Source organism: Drosophila pseudoobscura, chromosome 4 (assembly GCF_009870125.1).
Source record: "Drosophila pseudoobscura strain MV-25-SWS-2005 chromosome 4, UCI_Dpse_MV25, whole genome shotgun sequence".
NCBI lineage: Eukaryota > Metazoa > Arthropoda > Insecta > Diptera > Drosophilidae > Drosophila > Drosophila pseudoobscura.
In genome coordinates, this window is record NC_046681.1 from 29,136,471 (window position 1) to 29,156,510 (window position 20,040).

Genomic DNA, 20,040 nt, shown 5'->3' on the forward strand with positions numbered 1-20,040 from the left:
TGTAGAAAATCTCTTTCCCCAAAAGGCGGTCTGAATCCTCCATCGATTTGATTCAAGAAAACATTTATCAATTCAGAACTTGTAGCTAATTTGTCAAGCTTTTCTTATATGGCATGGGCATGGGCCCCAGAAGTTGTTGAACCTGACCATGAAGATGATGATGATGATGATGATGATGTGGTGGTGGTGCCCACAGCCCACGCTGGCCATTTGTTAATGCATATTCTATTCTGGCTTAGCGCCTCATCAAATTTCTAATTTATGAGCCTAAAGTTCTCAGGCCCGGGATGGCCGGGGCCATGCTTTTGAGGAATTGAATGGCCGCTGGCAATTTAGCAATTATAAAATGATTAATTTTTGTGCATTTTCTCAACACCTTCCACTTAGCAGCGGCTCCCGCTAGTCGCAGTGCCAAAGTGCGGGCCCGAGTCCGCGCCCGAGCCAAAAACCGGCACCGAACCCTGCTCCGAGCAAAGTGGAGAGTTAAGGCCTGAAAGATGAGGGCCAGGCGTTAAAGCCCAACTACTGTCGATTAAAGTGCCGCTGCCCCATTACCGTGTAGGGTATCATTAGGCTAGACAAAACAATTTAAAGTAACTACAGCAACTAGCATAATAATGTTAAGGAGAAGCTGTCCAGAAACCGCGCTGCCATAGACAATTTTCATAATGGACAGAAATAAATCTGCAAGTGGCAGCTGCAGCGTCCCATCTCTGGGAACTAAACTGAACCTGAAACTAAAACTGAAGCCGGACTGCATGCCGATCGCGCTGCACAACTTAATTAATAAACTAATGAGCAGTTTGCAGCTCGAGCAATCCCCAGTCCCCACCACACTGCACTCCTGTCCAGTCCCAGGTTCGCCTCTGCCTCGGCCCCAGTCCATCTCGGAGATTATCTACATAAGCCAGACCCCAAACCCAACCCAACCCATCGTGCATCGTGCCGGGCCTGGGCTATGGCTAAGGCTATGGTCGGGGCCTATTTGCTAAGAGATCAGCAAGAAATTAAAATAAATGTGCAACGTGCAAAAATGCCAAAGACCCCAACCGAAAGTAAAACCGAACGTGTTCTCCACCGAAAAAACGGAACACAAAAAGCAACAAGTAAAAGCCACACAAAATTGATTTATGCTTATGGGGACGTCGCGGACTGTACGTGATCATCTCAACGGGATGGAGAAATCCGCGTCATTCGTTTATCTTATCAACAAAATAAGCTTAAAATATGTTATATATTTGGAAAAATAGTAATAGTAAATATTAGAATCATTCTTATTGCACCTCCGTTGTGAAAAATAAGTATTTGATATTTAGAAAGGCAGGAAAAATTTAAAAAAGCAATATAAAAGCAAAATGCATCACGAATTCGAAATAAAATATTTTGATTTCCAAACCTACTTTCAGCCCCTGTTATTCTTCTCAAGTCGTCATCGATCTCTATCTAATCTAATTTCAGACTATTTTCCCTCACTCCCTTACCATTCACTGCGATATCATCTTATGGAGCTAAAATATGATTTAGAGCTTCGAATGGTTCGGTGGGTGCCTGCGGCAAAAGATCTTTCGATTGAGAGCACATTGACTCTCAAGAAGCTTTTCACACCTCTTCACCACGATAATAAAACCGAAAGCACTTGCATTCCTATAAAGATCTATAAAAGCGAGCGGCTAATGGGTTCCGGACTCGCCACGAACCCACATGGCAGCAGTCTCTTTGAAGTTCTTATGAGAACTATGGGTACTAATATGCAAAGAATAATGACTGGGGAATGTGTTCTGGAACTCGAATTCGAGCTGGAACTGGACGTTGGTTAAGAGAAGCAGCTGCCGCTTAAGCAGACATAATTACAGGGTCATTATTTAGGAGGCATCCGCGGCAGAGCCTCGACGGTGCGACTAAGACAAATGAGATTAAAAATGGCCAAAGCCAAAAATAAAACTGAGCTCTGACACGGCCAATGGTATGTAAGAGGCTGCAGGTTGGGCCAGTAAATCATTTTGTTTTCACTCTTGTCCAGGTTGTTGTTGTTGCTGCCGCAGTTTAATTATCACAGGTCGAGATTTGGTCTGCTCCCCGAAAGGCCGTCTCTGCGGTCGAAGCTCGTAAATTGTGCAGCGAACAAGATGATGCTGACGGCTGTTTCTATGGTCCGAGAATCCGTCCGAAGAATATTTCTTCGGCCGGGTGTGCAAATTGAAAAAGAGTTGAAAAACTATTCAAATCAATGAAAACTGATAGCCCCAGGGCCCCAGCGGCCAAGTCATGATTAACATGGCTTAGTCGACTCTGGTCCTGGGCCTGGGCCTGGGCATCATGGGCCCTATCCTAAGTAGTACTCTCTGCAGGTACTTTAGTACTTGTGACTTGGACGCACCAAAGATGGCACCATGTACCATTTAAGCGACAACACTTGACCAAGGCAGAAAGCTCTTCTTGGCCAGGCCCAGGCCCAAGCCTGGACCTCAAGCTGAAGCCGATTTGGCGAAATGTATCATTAACAAGTCACGACAAATTTGCTGGCCGCCAGGCATCGGACAAAACCCAAAGCCAAAGCCAAACCAAAGTAAAAGCCAAATTTGGTAAGACCTCGACACCGACCCGACAGCTGCTGCCCTGGCATTAGATAAACTGCAACGCTGTAAGACTGTAACTACAACTCCAGATCCAAGAGCAAGTCCGACTCCGACGGCGACGGCGACGGCTACGGCGAGTGAATCTTGTATCAAGTGCCAAAGACATGGACAGGTTGGCCATTTCATTGGGAGGCGATTGCCGGCGGCGGCTGCTTTGAACGGACCCACCGCCACGTTCAGGTGTGAAAAAATCTAAAATGCAAACACCAAACACCAATCCAATCCCAGCCGAACCCCCGATTCTCTGATCCTCCATACAATGCGCGCAACGACGCGTGGTGGAAAGCTTTGTGTGTGGAGTCCATTTGTAGTTGCTCCCTTGGGCGCTTCCAAAAAGCAAACTGAGCCACAGATTGAACAGAGAGGGAGAGTCGGATGCACCGGCGAGGATGTGCGTCCATGTCCGCGCTCAGAGATAGCCACATCCACCTCAGGATCCCCATCGACATTCACTGAATCCACTGCCATTCGTATGAATTATTTATTTCGATTGTCTGCACGCTGCATTATTTTTAGAGCGCCTATAAAGCTCGCAATTTATGATCAGCGGGCAGAAGCTGTTCAAATTATCACAGGGCATGCAAAATTTATTAACAAACATAAAAATTGCTACAGAATTTATTTCATCTTAATTCAATTTAACAACTTAAACAGCCATAAAGTGTTCACATAGTAAATCAATGCAACTCTATGCAGATGCAGGCGATGCAAGCTGCCCTCCTCCTGTCCTGTCCACATGCATCATCATCATAATCATCATCATCATTCTAGGTATAGGGGGAGCGAACGAGCCTACCTAGCTTGAGTCTCAGTCTCAGTCCCTGTTCCCCAGTTCCCTCGGAAATTTATGATCTGCGCATGAAAATGAGTCAAAACAAATTATGCCGCTTCCAGTCCGGTGTCCGGGGTCTGGGGTCTCGTCTGCGGCTGATTGACAGCGTTCCTTGGATGCCCACTGACGCCGCCAAATGTAGCCGCACCGATTATGATGTGAGCGCTGCCAAAAAGATTTCCATCAGCAGCAACAATTTTGAGGCATTAATCATGTGAGACAAGTACGAGGGTGGGTCCGAAAGAGTTCTCCCCAAATCTGTGCTGGGGTAATGCACCAGGAATGTTCCCGATAAGAATCGTTGAAGTCCAAGGAGACGGTTATAGGAGTAAAGTAAATCAGGAATTGAGGATGTACTTCCATGACTAGCTATAACTTCTGAACACTTTAACATATGTTCTGTATATATCCATGGTTTATTTGATGAACATTACTTTGAAATAATTTAGAATAATTTATGAATGCCAGTAATGCGAATGCAAGTGATGGAATGGTGTATAAATCGATGACAAGTCTGTTTAGCTCTGGCAATAGCAACCATCGAGGGTGTTCTTCTGTATCCAGTCCAGGAACTTGCTGACTCTGGCATAGACGCCAGGAGCATTCTTCTGGGCACAACCATAGCCGAAGGAAACGACTCCGGCCAGCTTGTAGCGACCTTCGTTGACGATCAGTGGGCCACCGCTATCGCCTTGGCAGGCATCCTTGCCGCCCGACTGGACCAGGCCGGCACAAAGCATTACCTCGGCAATCTTGTCCTTATAGCGTGTGGTACGGCACTGCTGATTGCTGATCACGGGCACACTCACCTCCTGCAGGTAGTTGGAGGTGACGCCACCCTCCTTGATCAGACCCCAGCCGGCGACAACAGCCTAAGAGGAAAGATCGATAGAGAAGTTAACCCAAAATATGATCCTGTATTAGATTTCCGACTCACAGTCTTTCCATCAAAGTTGTGATTGGCCTCTGGCAGGCAGACGGGGCGCATGTTTCCTGTGAGTGGCACTGGAGACTCCAGCTTCAACAAGGCAACATCATTCACAATGCGGTTAGGATCGTAGTTGGGATGGATCGTGGTCTGGACAACCTTGCGCACAATGCCGGGGTCCCGGGAGGATCTATCGATCTGGAGCAGGCGAATGGTGATCTGGTCCCGGTTTCCATGGACGCAGTGGGCCGCCGTCAGGACATACCGATCGTTGATTAGGGAGCCACCGCAGAAGAGACGCGGGTAGTGGCGACCCTTGACCAGCTGTGCGGTCCACGGATACTTGTTGGAACGCACCTGCTGACCGCCCACAATGCGATTGACATTGGGAGTGCCGCAGACTGGAAAGTCGAAGATAATTATATCCCTTGCTCTCTCCTTGTTCCGAATGTGAGAAACTTACAGCAATTCTGCTTAGCAGTGCACTGGTTTCGCTGCTTTCCCGGGCGCACAGCCTTCACACCGGCTGGATCCTCCACACCCACATCCACCACATCGGCAAATTGTTGGGACAGCGTCTGCTGTGGGCCTTGGTATTGGTATTGGGCCAAAGCCAGGCTGCAGCCCAGCAGCAGGAGCGGCAGGGCCAGGTAACAACGCATCTTGTCTGGAGTAAACTTCTGAAGAAAGTGACGGCGTTGTTTGCCTACCGTGGGCTACTTATACCATCTTCAAGATCGGAGAAGATCGAGATCTCGTTCGAGCTCGCAGATTTAATAAAACTAAAAATATGAATGTTTCATTGGGCTTGTATAAGCAGCGCGCTTCTTTCTTTCTTTCTCCGCTTTCTTTGTTTGACGGCGCCAATGCCCGATCTGACAACGCGGCGACTTATTTGCATAACACTTTATAGCGAGGCAGGCACACACGCTCAAGCCCTCCCTCTCCTCCCCTCAGTTTCTCAGCTCTTAAGTTGATTTTGTATTTTGTTTGTATTTTTGGCTCTGTACAAATCATCATTTTCATCGAGAATAATTTGCCGAAATGGAAAATAAACTTTTTATGGTCACTTCCCTAAAAGGTTGAGTAAAAATACTTTACCCGAAATTGGGTCATCAGAACAGAGAATCATTCTAATAGATGGGGAATAAGGTGATCTTTCTTTTATTATAATAAAATAAAATAGATGTTGGGTTATATTTGGGAGGAAAGTTCAAATTCTCTTGGGAAAATGTAAGACCAATGTATCGTAAATTGACTCGAACGCTAGAGAGAGATATAGAGAGATATACATCTATTTAATAAAAATACTAAATGAATTCACTTACTCAAGAGTAACCAATCTTCGGTTACGTGCCCGTATTTTTCGTTTAGTGGTTTGCATATTCATGAAAGTGGAGCAAACGCCACCACTACCACCAAGATGCCTGCCACCCGTTGTTTTTTTAATGGACTTTTAATGCGCATCTGGAGAGGCTTAGGCACAGCCATCGTCATCGACTTTGAGGCTCTGGTGGCTCCAGCGCCTCTGACCCAGCAGATCGGGCAAAAATACACTCTGCCGATGAGTGGGCCATCGACTCGACATCGAGTGTTCCTTTCTACTGGCATTGGCAAGCAATGGAATTGCGATGTGGCTCACATTGCAGCATAAATATCCTTTAAGTGCTGGTTATCCGGTATCATCATTAACCGGAGGCAAACGCTCGCTTTCACGCTACTGCCGTTCCCCTGTCGCAGGATGGAATGGAAATAATTTATAAGACTTTTTGGTCAGGGCAAACCTTCTTTTCGGCATAATTTACAAAACGCAACCGAAACCGATCCAGAGACAAGTTATTCCTCCAGCTCCAGCTCCTTATGCCCGTTCCTGCTGCCTGTTGTTCGATCATATTTCTTGTATATGGAATGTCGTCTTCGAGGCCTCCCTCCCTTGTGGATACCGAAATTGATTTGCCCCAGGCCCAGTGTCGTTCATCCAAACGCCCGAAAAATATAAATTAATAAAAGAACCAAAGAGGCGCGCTGATAAATTGCGTGCAGCTTGAAATTATGCAACATATGGCACTTTCATGCTCCTCATGCAACAAATTGGTTATTTTTTAATGCAAAAAATTAAGGCAACGACAGAAACTGGAAAAAGAAGAAAGCATGCTGGGTATTTTTCAAGGTACTACTATTTTTTAGGTACTCAAAATTCCACACTTAAGTCTTTTGGCAGTTTGTTCGGTTGACCTGACCCACTACGGTAATCATAAATCTGTCCAGAACCCATTAAAAGTGATTCATGTGTAGACTGCAATTTATCCACTTTTCTAATATCTCACGACTTTGTTCCCCTTCATTCATTAAGGCAATGATTCGTTTCTTTCCACACATAAATAACTTTTACTCTTATGCAAAACTTGGGCACACGTAAATGCTTTTAGAAATTCGTTTCTTTTTGCCAGCATTTGCATAATTTATTTATTTATAGCGTGGAGAGCCGATCAAATGCCTAATATGTGAAACAAACTCATTTGTTGGTGGCATAAATTAATCACGAGCAGCATCACAAGTACGAGTATGCAAAGTAGTTCGCTTTGTCAAATGTTGAACCAGATATAATTGTTGCAATTGTAATACCAAGCAGAGGCACAAACCAAAGATGGTAGAACAAAGATTTCAATATGGCCATTATGCTTTCAACGAGAATTTTTTCAGAATTTCCAACAGGCGTGTCTGAGTGACAAACACGCAGTAGTTCTGGCATATAGAATATGGAGGAATATGCAGATCATTAAACCAGACAAACAAAAGACTGGAAGCAGCACCTTTACTCTGGGGTATGCCAAACTATAACACAATTTAGAAAGGTTGAATGGCATGCCATTCACTCGGCACCAGCCCCAACCTCAGCCCCTCAGTGGCAGTTGCCCGTCAGAGTCAGTCAGTCAGTCACTCATAAATTTGCATAAGAACGGAATACTGTTGCATTATCTAAGCTGAAGTTGCAGTTGCAGTTGCTGTTGCACTTATCTCAGCGGTAGGAGAAATCATGGCAAAGGCAACGATTTTAATTATTGTGTGTGACGGAGACGGAGACGGTTACGACTGCGACTACGACTCCAGCTGAGAAGGAAGAGAGGCCAGTTTTCTTCTAGGAGTCATGCAGACATCTGTCTCTGACTCCAACTCCAACTGTGACTCTGACTCTGACTCTGTCTTAGAGTCTGTTTGTGTCTCTGGCCTGATGTGCTGCATTTGATAACTGCCAGCAATGAAGTCTTAGACCCTTAGATAATGAAAAGGAAGCCAGTCTTGAGTATTGCCGGTAGACTGTAATTCAAATTAGTAGCAGTTCAGACCGCTGGGCCGACGAGCTCGACCAGAAATCTTGGGACTGTAAGATACCTTTTAGAATAAGAATAACATATGTATAAATATGACAAGGAAACAGCTAGCAAAGCTTACAAAGGGGAATTTCTTTATTCGTATGTTTCAAGATGTGTATCGAATTTTGTCACTGATTTGTTACCTAAATGTCCACAACAACAACATACCCTTGCACTAGTGGATTACCTGGGTTGAAAAACAAGAGAAGATTCTGTCAGAGATGCAGAGTTCGAGAGTTGTGTGTTTGTCTGCGGCTACTGCAGAATCGGACTGGCAGTGGCTGTGGCAGTGGCAGTGGCAACAGGCAGCCGGGAACATCTTCTTCCTCAATGACATTAATTCATTTCGTATGCAAAGCAATCAGTGAACTCTTCTCCGCCGCATTCGCTCTTGCTCTGTCTTGGCAATTAGAAAAGAGTTGGAAAATTGTATGCGGCTCCAGCTTGGACTTCGGTCTCCTTCTACGCTCCTTCTCCGTCTTCGGGGACTCTGACTTTTCCGAATGGTACTGCTGCGCACTGATTTGCATTGCACGATTCTCAACTTAATTTAACATAAAGTAAACAAGCGCAGTTAACAAGCCAAATACAAGCCATGAGCGTGCGGGTGCCGGCTCTCGCTCTCCAGCATCATCTCCAGCTCCAACTCCAACTCCAACTGCAACTCCAACTCCATCTCCTGCCCAAGCTGCCTCTCCATTTCCTAATCCCTCAACGTGGCCAAGGGCCCGAGCAGAACCCATGCATGCCTCAATCGCCATCCTGAGGCCCCCTCTGCTGCTGTCGTGTGACGTGTTGTGAAAATTCTAAAATATTTCTTCCGCGACCGGCCCAGCTTTCTCACAAGTCAACGCCAGCGCGAGACACTTTAACACCGCACAGTGGTTCTCATTCTATGGAAAAAGTAAATAGGCAATTTTAAATATCAAAACAGTTGAAATTAATTGAATAAAGATTCAATTGCCGGGGCCTGCGAAGCGAGTGTCCTGAGGGCTTTCACCTAGTGTTAACTGTTTTACATATGAAGTCTCTTTTTAGGCATTGTGTTTTAGTACTTCCGAGAGGCAACTATCAACTGAGGGATATATTTCATGGACACCTAACCACTGTGCACCAATCCAGGCTTCAAGCTGTGTTCATCGTGAGGAGTTTATTAAAAGCCACGACAACAACGACGACGTCCGTCCAGTCAGCACAGCGCTCTCGCCAAATCCTTTGTAAGGTAATTGCTCATTTGAGTTATAAACACGCACACAGACGGTGTCCCTAAGTCTGCCCTGTCCCTATCCCAGTCGCTATCCAATCCCTATCCCTGTCTCCATGGCCGCATGACCACAGCCAGAGATGGCAATCGAGGCTGCCCAGAAAAGGCCCTGGACGCTGGCAACGTCCCCGCTTTGCATGTCTAACAATTGTTCTTCTAATTGCGTTTATGGCCAGGCGAGAGAACACGCCGGAGTCCGGGCAGCTCCAGCTCCAGCTCCAGGCCACCAATGCCTTGTAAACGCAATCGGACAAGATAATCTCGGCATCGCAGCGTGCGCAATGATTTGCAGGGGCCCCAAAAAGGGCATGCCCCATCTCCGTTTCCGTACAGGGGGTTTCTATGTGGCGTGGCATGAGGCATGCATTTGGGCGCAACAAATTGCCGCAACGCATCTGCCAGACCCTGGATTGAGTTGAGTTCCTCAAATTGGCACTGGCACTGAAGGAAATGCGTTACATATTGCATTTATGGGCTGCTTATTAAGTGGTGCAACAAATTGACAGCTCCATTGGCCAGCGACTAGGACGCCGACGAGCCGACGATCCGACGAGGATTGCCCCCAGAACCGTTTCAATAGTCATTGCGAAGCAATTACCGCCCAAACTATTCGCAGAAGGATACATCCACTCAGTATACAGCACTTCATTAAAAGTAAATAAGGTGTTCATGAGATATAGCGATAAGTCCCATAGACATGCTGCCAGTTCGTCGAGATCAATTGATTTGCCCAAGAGTAGAGGGTGGATGGAGGAAAGTCATTCCTAGTGTGGGTTCGTTAGATAACGAATCATTCTCCTACGATTTCTTATACCTTATATTTTCATTATATTCAATTGTGTGTATAGTTGGAAGGAAGATGGCTTGATTTCCGGTAGAGAACTAACTTCTATAAACATCTCGACTACCATGGAGTTGTCAAATAGTACAGGTGATTGTAGGATTACAAGAGTTAGAACAAAAACCTTGAAAATCAAATGAGTTGAAAGATAATTCAGAATAATATTTTGGAACTTTTACACTCGATACATCGTTTTGGAAAACTATTTGTAGAAGGCCACAAAAGTCACTACTCAGATAACGAGTTGGCACTAATGCCGACTATTCCAATCAAATATAATTAATAATATTATTTAAAATGAATATCATTTAGTTAGAAAAAACAATCTTTATCGTTTTAGGTGCATTTCCCTTGACTTGATGTACAGATATGCCTCAATAGATGTACCGCAGCGTCTGCATTCTGGATTCTGAATTCTGGACTCACGTTAAAGCCCTCGACAGTTCTTAAGGCCTGGGTAAAGGCAGCAAATAGTTCGTGCAATTGCCAGTTATGGCTGAAAGCGCAAAAAAAGGCGCGCGTCAACTACTCGTACTAAAGAAAAAGGGAGGAGAATCGCCTCCAGATGTGGACCTGCAGGTTACAATAACACTCGGGACGGGGAACAGCAGAGGCAGCAAAGGGGAACAAAGGCAACACATGGACCGAGTGTGTGGCTAAGTTGAATCGGTGGAAAATTGAAGCCCGGGCTCGTTCTCTAATGATAACTGCTGGAACTTTAAAGGCGCGAGATTGCGGAAATTTCCAGGCTGCCAGCTAACGTATACGTACGAGTACACACCGATACGGTTGCAGAACCGATGACGGCAACAACGAATGCGACGACAACGACGACAAGTGTCAAGCGAAGCTTAGATAAATTTCAAAAAGGGCAACAACATCCACAAGCCGCAAAAACACACGACGACGGGTTGGACTTAGAGAGGAATAGGAGTGAAGAGCAGTGGAGTCCAGGGAGTCCAGGGAGGAGGCGACGATTGCTTGAAGCTGAAGTGGCATGAAGAGAAGCTGGAGACGAAGGCCTCACCTTGCCATGCCGCACAAGTAGCCAGCAGGCAGAGGTAGATGCTCCGTCCCATCTTCTATTCGCCATGCCGGGCGACTCCAAGTCGTCTGAGTGGCATGCCATGACTGCCTCTGCTTCCTGCTTGTTGCTCGTATTTGAACTTCCAGACACGCTTTTGGCCCTTAACATTTTTGACCGTCATTTTGCCGATATAAATTCTTCAGCATCTCTGCTGTTGCCGCTGCTGCTGCTGCTTCTGATTCTTCCTTCTTTCTTTCTGAGAGCCAGAGAGCGAAATCGCTTTGGGTTGCACTTTCTTCGTCGTGCCAGCAAAAGTGTAGATCAGCGCGAAATCTAATTTATGCAATGTACAAGAACATACAACATGTAGCACGATGATGAAAATGCGGCAGCCAGCCAGTAATATTTTTTATTAAAAAGAAAAAACCCAGCAGCAGCGGCAGCGGCTGCGGCAAGACAATCGAGCAACGACAACAACGACGCATGTTTTATGACTCTCATTGTCATTTATGCAAATTAGGAAACGGCAATGGCTCAGGAGGAGCTCAGAAGACCAATGGAGCCCCAGAACCTGAGCCAAAGTCAGAGTCAGAGCCAGAGCCAGGTTCAGGTTCAGGTCCAGGGCCAGACTGATGTCGATGCTGATGCCGATGCCGATGCCAAAGCCAAAGATCCATGGCCACTTCTAAGCAACGGCGCAAATTTCCCACCAAACGGTGGAGGAGCTAAAGTTGGAGCTGCCTCGTGGCCTGAACTTTTTGTGTCATGGCCTGGTACGCTGCTCCGCTGCCTCTATCCTGATGTTGCCCCTTCGGCCCAACCGATGATTATGAGCAACATGTTTTATGATATCTGGCGGTGATTTATTATCATTTGATTTAAAAAGCAGTGGACAGGACACACATCAATACGAGTACATGTGGCTGGTCATAGTCGGAGACATGGCGTTATTTATAGTTTTCGGTCCGGCAACGGGAACGGGAACGGGGACTAGCCTCGTTGCAGGGCACGGGCACGGGCACGAATACGGGCACCTGGCATATGGTAGGGTTCGGTGTTGGTGTTGTTGTTTGTGGATGTGAACCTTAGCCGTGGTATTTCATGCTTATTATCGAAATGTGCGCTTTTATGAGCAGTGCCCAGCATGCTAAAGGTGGAGATGGAGAGAGCCTTTCGGCGATTTTAATTAGTGGAGAGCGGCACCGACAGCCCACAGTCCCTCGACTTTCGCTTGATCTCGTTCGGACATGAGAACACCGGCCCAGAACTGTACAAAACCTAATTAATTTCATGTGGCGACTGTAGAACGTTTAGAATCTCTTAGTTAGAGTTAAACTATGGACACGTTTAATTAGCTCTTGAAAACAGTGCAGACCCCCTATCAGCACCCTCTCCTTCAGCACTTTATGGCCTCGGAGGGGTTCAGGTTAACGTCTCCTCAAGCTCGGAGATTGATGACTTGAAGTGGTCTCAGAGTACTTTTGCCTAATTACTTATTCGAATTCTTAAATTAAGGAAGAATTAATAGTACTATCAAGAAAACACTGAAAAAAATTCATTTTAGTAGTGATAACAAAGAGAAAATTTGTAAATTTCTTCTGCATACTTTCAGGATTATATGGAATAACAAATCGTTTACAAATGATTACAAAATTTACATTGAAGACCATGAAATGGGTATAATTTCGTAATGAATACACGAATTGCGAAACAATGCAATGGTTTTATGACTTTTCCTATGTCAGTGGGACAAACAGAAGGCCGAAATTTCTCGCTTCTAGAATTTATAATCCTTTAAACCGGTTTTCCGATTGATTTGTTCTTAGACATCTCTGTTATGTGTTTGAGAACTATACATCCTCTGGGAAATCCGCAGAGTGTCTGGTCATTCAAATAGACAGTTGGCCCTTGAGAGTCAGCTGCAATCTGCAGCCAATCAAGACCAGATCAATGGGACGATTCAACGTTTTATGGTGTTCGTGTACAGAGTGTTTTATGGTAGGGTTTTCGGGCCCGTTCCTTGAGCGGCTTTTAATGGCGCACTCGAATGGTAATTCGCGGACCTAGCATAAAAACTAATACCTGCAAAGACGGTTCATTAGGGCCAGGTCCAGCCCCTGTTAGTCTTATTAGCCAGGATAGCATTTTTTGTGGTGTGTCTGGTTATGCGCCCATTATAAGCGGCTCATGGCAGCTCAAGACTCGCCCAGTCCCACTCCCGGTCCCAGGCCAATTAGCCTCGGACCATTGTCTGCCCTTCGTTGGGGTCTGTACTTGATTCGATTCTCAGCGCAAATGCGCCTCAGTAATCATGTCAGTTCCGTTTGCATAAATTACCGCTAGCCACACGTACGAGTACGAGTAGGAGAATTTCACAATCGGCGACGTCATCAATGGAATCACCTACGTGCCGAGGCTATCCATCTTTCAGAGTCCCCATCATTCCACTCCGGTTGATGTGCTCATCTCTGGGTCGTTGAAACATTCGACTAAAAATAGATTCCAGCACTGGTGTTTGCTTAATAATTTATTGCTTATTATTACCTTCACATACAATCTTTAACGATGCACTTGCCACCAGAGGGTTGGGCGAGAAGTCCAGGAGTAGGCCTCTCCTCAAGCGTTGACTCTTCACAGATGTGTAAAACCGCCACCGCAACATTGAATAGTGCTATTACATGGGTAAACAACTTACTAAGAAGATGTTTTTTCTGTTTCTATTAATTCCAGCATTTTTTTTCATTTGCATGCAATTACATGGGCATTCACGAGCTAGACAACGATCCAGCAGCAACAACAGAGCATACTCTTATAAGGTACTCGGTGCATATGACATCATCTACCCCTCTCATGGCATGATGCGCATTGCAAAGCCTTGCAGAGGCCAACTATTTTCTTGATAACTTGCCAACGTATCTTGCCATATCCATCCACGAACGAATCTTAACAGCCGCCGCCCACACTCGCAATTGGCGTTGCCCGTAGACCGCAGCCCAAGTCTTTTCAATTGCAAATTTAATTCAATCAATGACTGCAATTTGGCACACTCGGAGAAGGTAAAGGTACTTCCAGTCACTGTCTTTCCCTTCCTCCGGTCTGCGTCTGGGGCTGGCCGATCCAAGTGCACATTTAACTGTTAAATGTTGCAGCGGCGTTTGCATTTAACACGCGCAAATTGCTGCTCTGCTGCAACAACTGCCAGCAATGGGAAAGGTAGAGAGGCAAAGGTAGTGGGAGAGTCAAAGTCAAAGTCAAAGTCAAGACACAACAACCATTAGAAATTCTAATTTCCACAACTTGAGGGGCCAGCCATTGTTGGCTGGTAACTGAAATCAGCCATGCCAGGAGTCACCATCACCCACAATCGCAGGGCGGCTTTCGAGATGCCGAGGAAGATGCAGATGAAGGTGGCAAATATGTAAGTCACGTTGCCCATTCCGAGTGGTTTTGGGTCGGGCTTTGTTTGGTGTTGCCATTGACAACAACCTAGACGGCGACTGTGGCCGTTGCCTCATCATCTGAGGCGGCAGCAACAGCAACTGCAGCAGCAGCAGCAGAAGCAACATTGCTGTTGTATGTTGCAGATGCCGCCGTAAACAATTGCGATAAAAAAGCGTGCGAATTTCTCACGAACATTTTATGTATAGACGTTGCCGTATACCCAGCCTTTGGCTCTAACCCAGCCACCTATATACGAGTAATGCCATGGCCATAGTCAGAGTTGGCGACTGGTCTCCGATTCGCCTGGCGCATGTTCTGGAGATGGCGGCGGTATTTGTGCTTTGATTGCCCAAATTCAACATGGCCAAAACAACAGCAACATCACCAACATCAGCAACATCCACATACACATCGAACAACAGCAACATCAACATCCACATCCACATCCAAAACAACATCTACCACATCCAGAGCTTAACTCCAACAAGTTTCGCCTTAAGTGGGCTGTGGGTCAAGCCATGGCCGGCATTTTTCTATGGCACTAATGATTTTGGTATGGCACAATTGATTGATTGCTTGATTGAGTGCATTGAACCTTGACGGTCAAAGGGGCCTGGGCTTTGGGGGTCTGTGGCCAAGAGCCAAAGGTCAATTGGTTTGTCAGCGGCTCCATGAGGATGTTGATGATGTTCTTGCTGCTGCTGCTGCTGCTGCTGCCGCTGTGACATCTTTTACATCTACGGCGTTCATAACAAACAGCATTGCATGGAATAGAACTCACGTCTAGAAAATTGTCCAACTGTTGGGTTTATTATTTCGATTGAAGATGGCAGAATCCTAGGCACGTAGCAGCACTTTGGGTTTGGTCTGTGTCTGCACCATGGACTGCGGCAAGAACTTGCTGCTTCTTCCTAGTGTTGTGTCTGCGGAGCACCACTTCTAATGATGCAAGCGAGGTCGTTCAGCCAGCTAGCCAGCCAGCCATCCAGCCATGCCTCCCATCTGCAAGTTTTTGTTGTTGGTGCTGGGAGTCAGTTGCAGCCTTAGTTGCTTCCACAGCCTCAGCTGGTGGCTTAGTTGCAGTGTCTGTTGCAGCCTCCGTTGCTGCCTCAGCTTTGCTCTTCTCCTGGCTGCAAGCAATTCTTCTCTGGTTTTTCTTTGCTTTTTTTCCTTTTGGCCCCATGCCATGCCTGGTCCATGCTTATTTTCTATTACTGCTTTTTCCACTTAAGGCCATTGCACTTTTTACGTGCATGCCACGGAGGGCCATTGCCGTTGTTGCTGCTGCTGCTGCTGCTGGTGCAGTTGTTGCTGCGCTAGCTGCCTGTACGTGCAAAGGTTGTGAAAATGCTGCTGCTGCCGCTGCTGCAACTGAAACAGCGGCTGTGTGTGTGGAAAAGTTGGCAACAAATTTTGCGTCATGCTTGGAAAAAATGAAATGGAGCGAAAAAATGTTCGAGCTGGACAAAGTCAAAGCCTCCACTCCACTTGGACCATGGGGTCTTCTCATACTCCGGCTGTAGCTCTTGTCTCGCTTAGGCTACTGCTAGTCGTACCAGGGAAATATGGGACTTTTTAGGTTCGTTGACTTTGAACATTGTATTGGCATTGTTCTTCTCACTTTATTATTTGCTGTTGCAACAATTCGCGTGCAGTAGCCACAACAGCAGCCAGAGCTGCAGCCCAACTGGAGGAAGGCTCGCTGTGGAAAACAAAGCGCATATAATTCATAGCATCCAGGCGGAGCGGAGCGGACCAAGCTGACCCTTTCATTAGACGCAGACGGGCTAACTTTATGCATCCTGCGCGTTGATTTCCATTTAAACGACAGCGTTAGAGAAACAGAAGCAGCAGCCACAAGAGCCAAGCTGGCTTCCTTGATGGCTATCCACCGGCAGTCTGTGAGTATTCAAGTCGCAGCAAAAAGCGAAAGAACCCATTAAAATAGCTGCAACTGTAGCAAATGCAACTTCTCGACAGGGACAGGGACATGGACAACGACGACGTGGTAGGTTCTTGTCACAGTCGCATGTGTCCAGACCCCTGGCCTGGACTTTGATTTACTGTGGCGACCCAGGCGGACACGACCAGCGACAACTTTGACCACCGAGGTTCTGGCTCTGGCAGAGACATAAGACACCGGATCATGGACTTTGCCACCGAATAGAGTGATGTCTGCAATCCAAGAAACCTTTAGTTTTGTTTGCTAGTTAAAGTTTTGTCTAAGTAAATGGGAAACTTTTTAGCCTTTCCCTTTCCCATAGCTTTTCTTATAGCTAAATCAGAAAAAAGAATACAAATAATTTACAAATATTATTAGAGAATCTTCTAGAAATATTTAGAAAAATCTCGATAAACAACAAACAAGTTTAACCCAAAATCCAGAAGCCTTTCCCAAGCGATTCGCTGAAGAACCAGAATTAGGACGCAGTCAAGGGCCTGGGCCACGTAATGTGGTCACTTCTGTTCGTGCTTGGGCGCGAGAAAGAAAGCACTGCTGCAGAGATCTCCCACTTATACGGCGTCTGCGTGCAGCAATTAGTGGAAAATTGCATGGGAAAATTCTATCTGGAAATATGCAAAAATGCGCGGGCGTGCCTCAATGCCTTCGAAGTCGAAAGACTTAGGACAGAAACTTACTTTGGCCAACACATTTGGCCAGTGGAATATTTCAATACCCAATCACTATGATTACCATTTATGTGGCCATGCCCAAACGGATTGTTTTGCCAACGTTTAAAATACCCAATCGTTTTATAGATATAAGAGTAAGAAAGACGAAACGGTTCATAAATTTTTTTCCTAATACTAGATATTCTGAAACTTAACTCCACGGTGTTACTCGTATTTAAAAAATTTAAATTAACTAAGATTATTGGTACGAGTAATTCAAATTAATTTTATATAATGCCGAATCCGAAGTCATCTAGTCATTCCAATATATTTTCGGCAGGCAAAAAAAACATTTTTACAACTCGTAGGGGCTACCTTATGATACTAAGGCTTCCATTTGCACGAAACCAAAGAAAAAACTCATACACCCCCCTATCAAACCAGAATTACTGACTATCATAGAATGGTGGGGGACTAGTTTACTTCCTTGTTTTCGACGGCTTGGTCGAAAAAACCAACAGCAAAATCGAAACCTTAACCTTAAACTTAAGCTTGCAATCAGATGCCCAGGCCTCGCACTCTGCTGTCTCCGTTTCCCCCAGTGAACTTGCTCGTTGCATTTGTAAATTTGTTGAAAATCAGAAGATCAGAGTGGGACACGGAGGAGTTGCATGCATGCAGCGCATTTGACGTAATAGCCTCAAACAACAGCAACAGTAACAGCAACAATCGGAGGAAAAGTTCATTACTCCACTTAAGGGTACCCTGGCCACAGCCACAGCTGCACAAAGTTGAACATTCTGCTTTTTGGTGCCTCAGCCCGAGTCGACACGAATGCAGAGAGGTCGCTGAGCCGTCATCATCATACACTTTGGCTTGAGTCTTTATTTTCCACGGGTTTTCTTTTGGTTTCTTGAGTCTTATTTGGGGAGTTCGTTTTTGGGATGGATGTTAGCTGCCTGGCTGACTGGCCGTCTGGCTGAAGTGGGCGGTAAAGGAAGTTGTCGGTTTTCGTAAATACCAAACATTTACCAATATGCTAAACGGGTTTTTTCGGTTGCCCAGTCGCCAGGTTGTCCGTGGCCACGGTCGCAATCTTCTATTTCTATAGTTGGCCTAAAGGTTAAGGGGAAATCATTTCAAAGGAAGATGTACATCAAGCTGATAGTGGCAAACGGCAACCTGTATAGTGCACATAAATTGCAGTGCCAGAGGCCCCCGTAATTGGTCTCCGGGTCTTTTTTTCGGCCAATTGTTATGAACATGTCAAAGTTAACGACTTTGCCTAGCCGTCAGCCATTCGGACTGTCAGCTGGTCAAAGTGTTAAGTGGCTAAGAAAGACGAGGTGTTACTCCGATCAATGACTCTCTCTCCCACTCTGTAAAGTGCCTGCCATCTGGCGCTGGCCAGCCCCAACTTGTGGTTAAGGGGCCTTTGCAAATAACAATCTATCTTTTTAATGGCATTAAATTGCAACTTCAAAAGCATGTGGGCACGATGAAGCTTAATTCTGAATGGGTTTTCAGAGAAGACTGTGATACGGGTTGTTCTACCTAAACATGTAAGCATCTCCTAGTCGTAATTGAATGCTTTCAATGTTCTGACTTGGCCCAGAAAGTTGATTGAATTGTTGGTTTTACTTATAGTATTAAGTATTATAGTATTAAATTCGACAGATTACAAACCACTAGATTTCACCAGGGAGTTTGGACATTAAAAAGAAAAGAACTAATTTTTAAAATATGATATTGTGAACCTTTATACATTGCCATAAGTCTCTGCGTTTATATATTTATGTACGAGTATATTCAAAGTAAAGCCAGTATAGTCGGTTATTAAATACGATTATTTATGGGCCGTTATACACTGTTCAATAGTAGGATAGACATTTGATAAGATCATCGCCATCGATACATGACGTTCAATCATATAAAAACATGTTTAATAACACAATGAAGAGATGCCAACTCAGAACAAATTCAAACCAAAATTGAATATATCCTTACTGTGGAATAGGAATACCCATTTTCGATTGATCACAAATTTTCAAACCATACATCTCTATAAACGTGCGGTAATTTAATTAATTCAAATGCTGCTCATAATCGTTATCGTAATCGGGCATCGAGGCTAATATTTGGTGCCTGGAGCAGCGCTGGAAATACATAATTCATTGCTTGATTTGCGTTTATTGTTTTGATTTGTGATTAGAAGCCATAAATACTTATGCCACCGTGATGCCGTCATCATTATGCACATCATTCCCTCTGCCTGCTGCAACGTGACTTGTCCAGTGCTGGGTTCTTCGTTTCGCTCAGCTTTTTCTATCAAAATAATTCAATTGAATAAAATATTTAAAGCCCGCTTGGCTTGTGCTAGTCGTCTGCCATTCCATTCATTATCATGTGCGGGGCGGGTCTCGGTCTGTGCCTCACTGCTGTGTCATTCGCCATGTCATATGCCGATTGTGAGGCTTGCAAACTAACCATCTGAACAGGCTTCCCAGACGACACCATGGGTGCACTATGAGCTCATCATGAACACGCACCCGGCGCACCAAACGACCTTGACGGTGGAAGAAGCCAGGGTTGTTGGGGGCGGTACATCACTGACACGCGCCCCCAGAACAGTCCAGGCCAGCCTAGTGGCAATTAACAGATAATTACGGCTAAGTGATCTTCCCCGGGTGCCTGAAGCATCGTTAGAGTTGATGTTGATGATGATGATGGAAGTTGGTGGAGAAGGAGATTGCCGTCGCCGAATGTGGTAATGTTACCGAGTATTTTATTGATAAGCTTTTTTTCTCGATATACTGCGAAATAAAGTTGTACCTAAGACCCGCAAACAGTCTTGCTCGGTAGTTCTGGAAACTGATATGAAATACATATGTACATACATACATATATTGCATATAGCGTTAAAGTGCATGGTGAAAATAGGGGGAAATCCCTTTATTTATTAAACTGATATGAAATATGTACATACATATATTGCATATAGCGTTAAAGTGCATGGTGAAAATAGGGGGAAATCCCTTTATTTATTAAACTGATATGAAATACATATATTGCATATAGCGTTAA

The 20,040-nt window shown here is 45.3% G+C and overlaps 1 protein-coding gene across 1 annotated transcript; it reads right to left on the reverse strand.

The window, feature by feature from the left end:
* Window positions 1–3,847: 3,847 nt before the first annotated feature.
* LOC4817696 (trypsin-1) lies at window positions 3,848–5,166 on the reverse strand. Its single transcript, XM_001357042.4, has 3 exons — window positions 4,860–5,166; window positions 4,406–4,797; window positions 3,848–4,340 (listed from the first exon to the last, which is right to left on the reverse strand). Exons 1-3 carry the CDS (start codon window positions 5,056–5,058, stop codon window positions 3,987–3,989), a joined length of 945 nt encoding a protein of 314 aa, XP_001357078.2. The 5' UTR covers window positions 5,059–5,166; the 3' UTR covers window positions 3,848–3,986.
* Window positions 5,167–20,040: the final 14,874 nt, after the last annotated feature.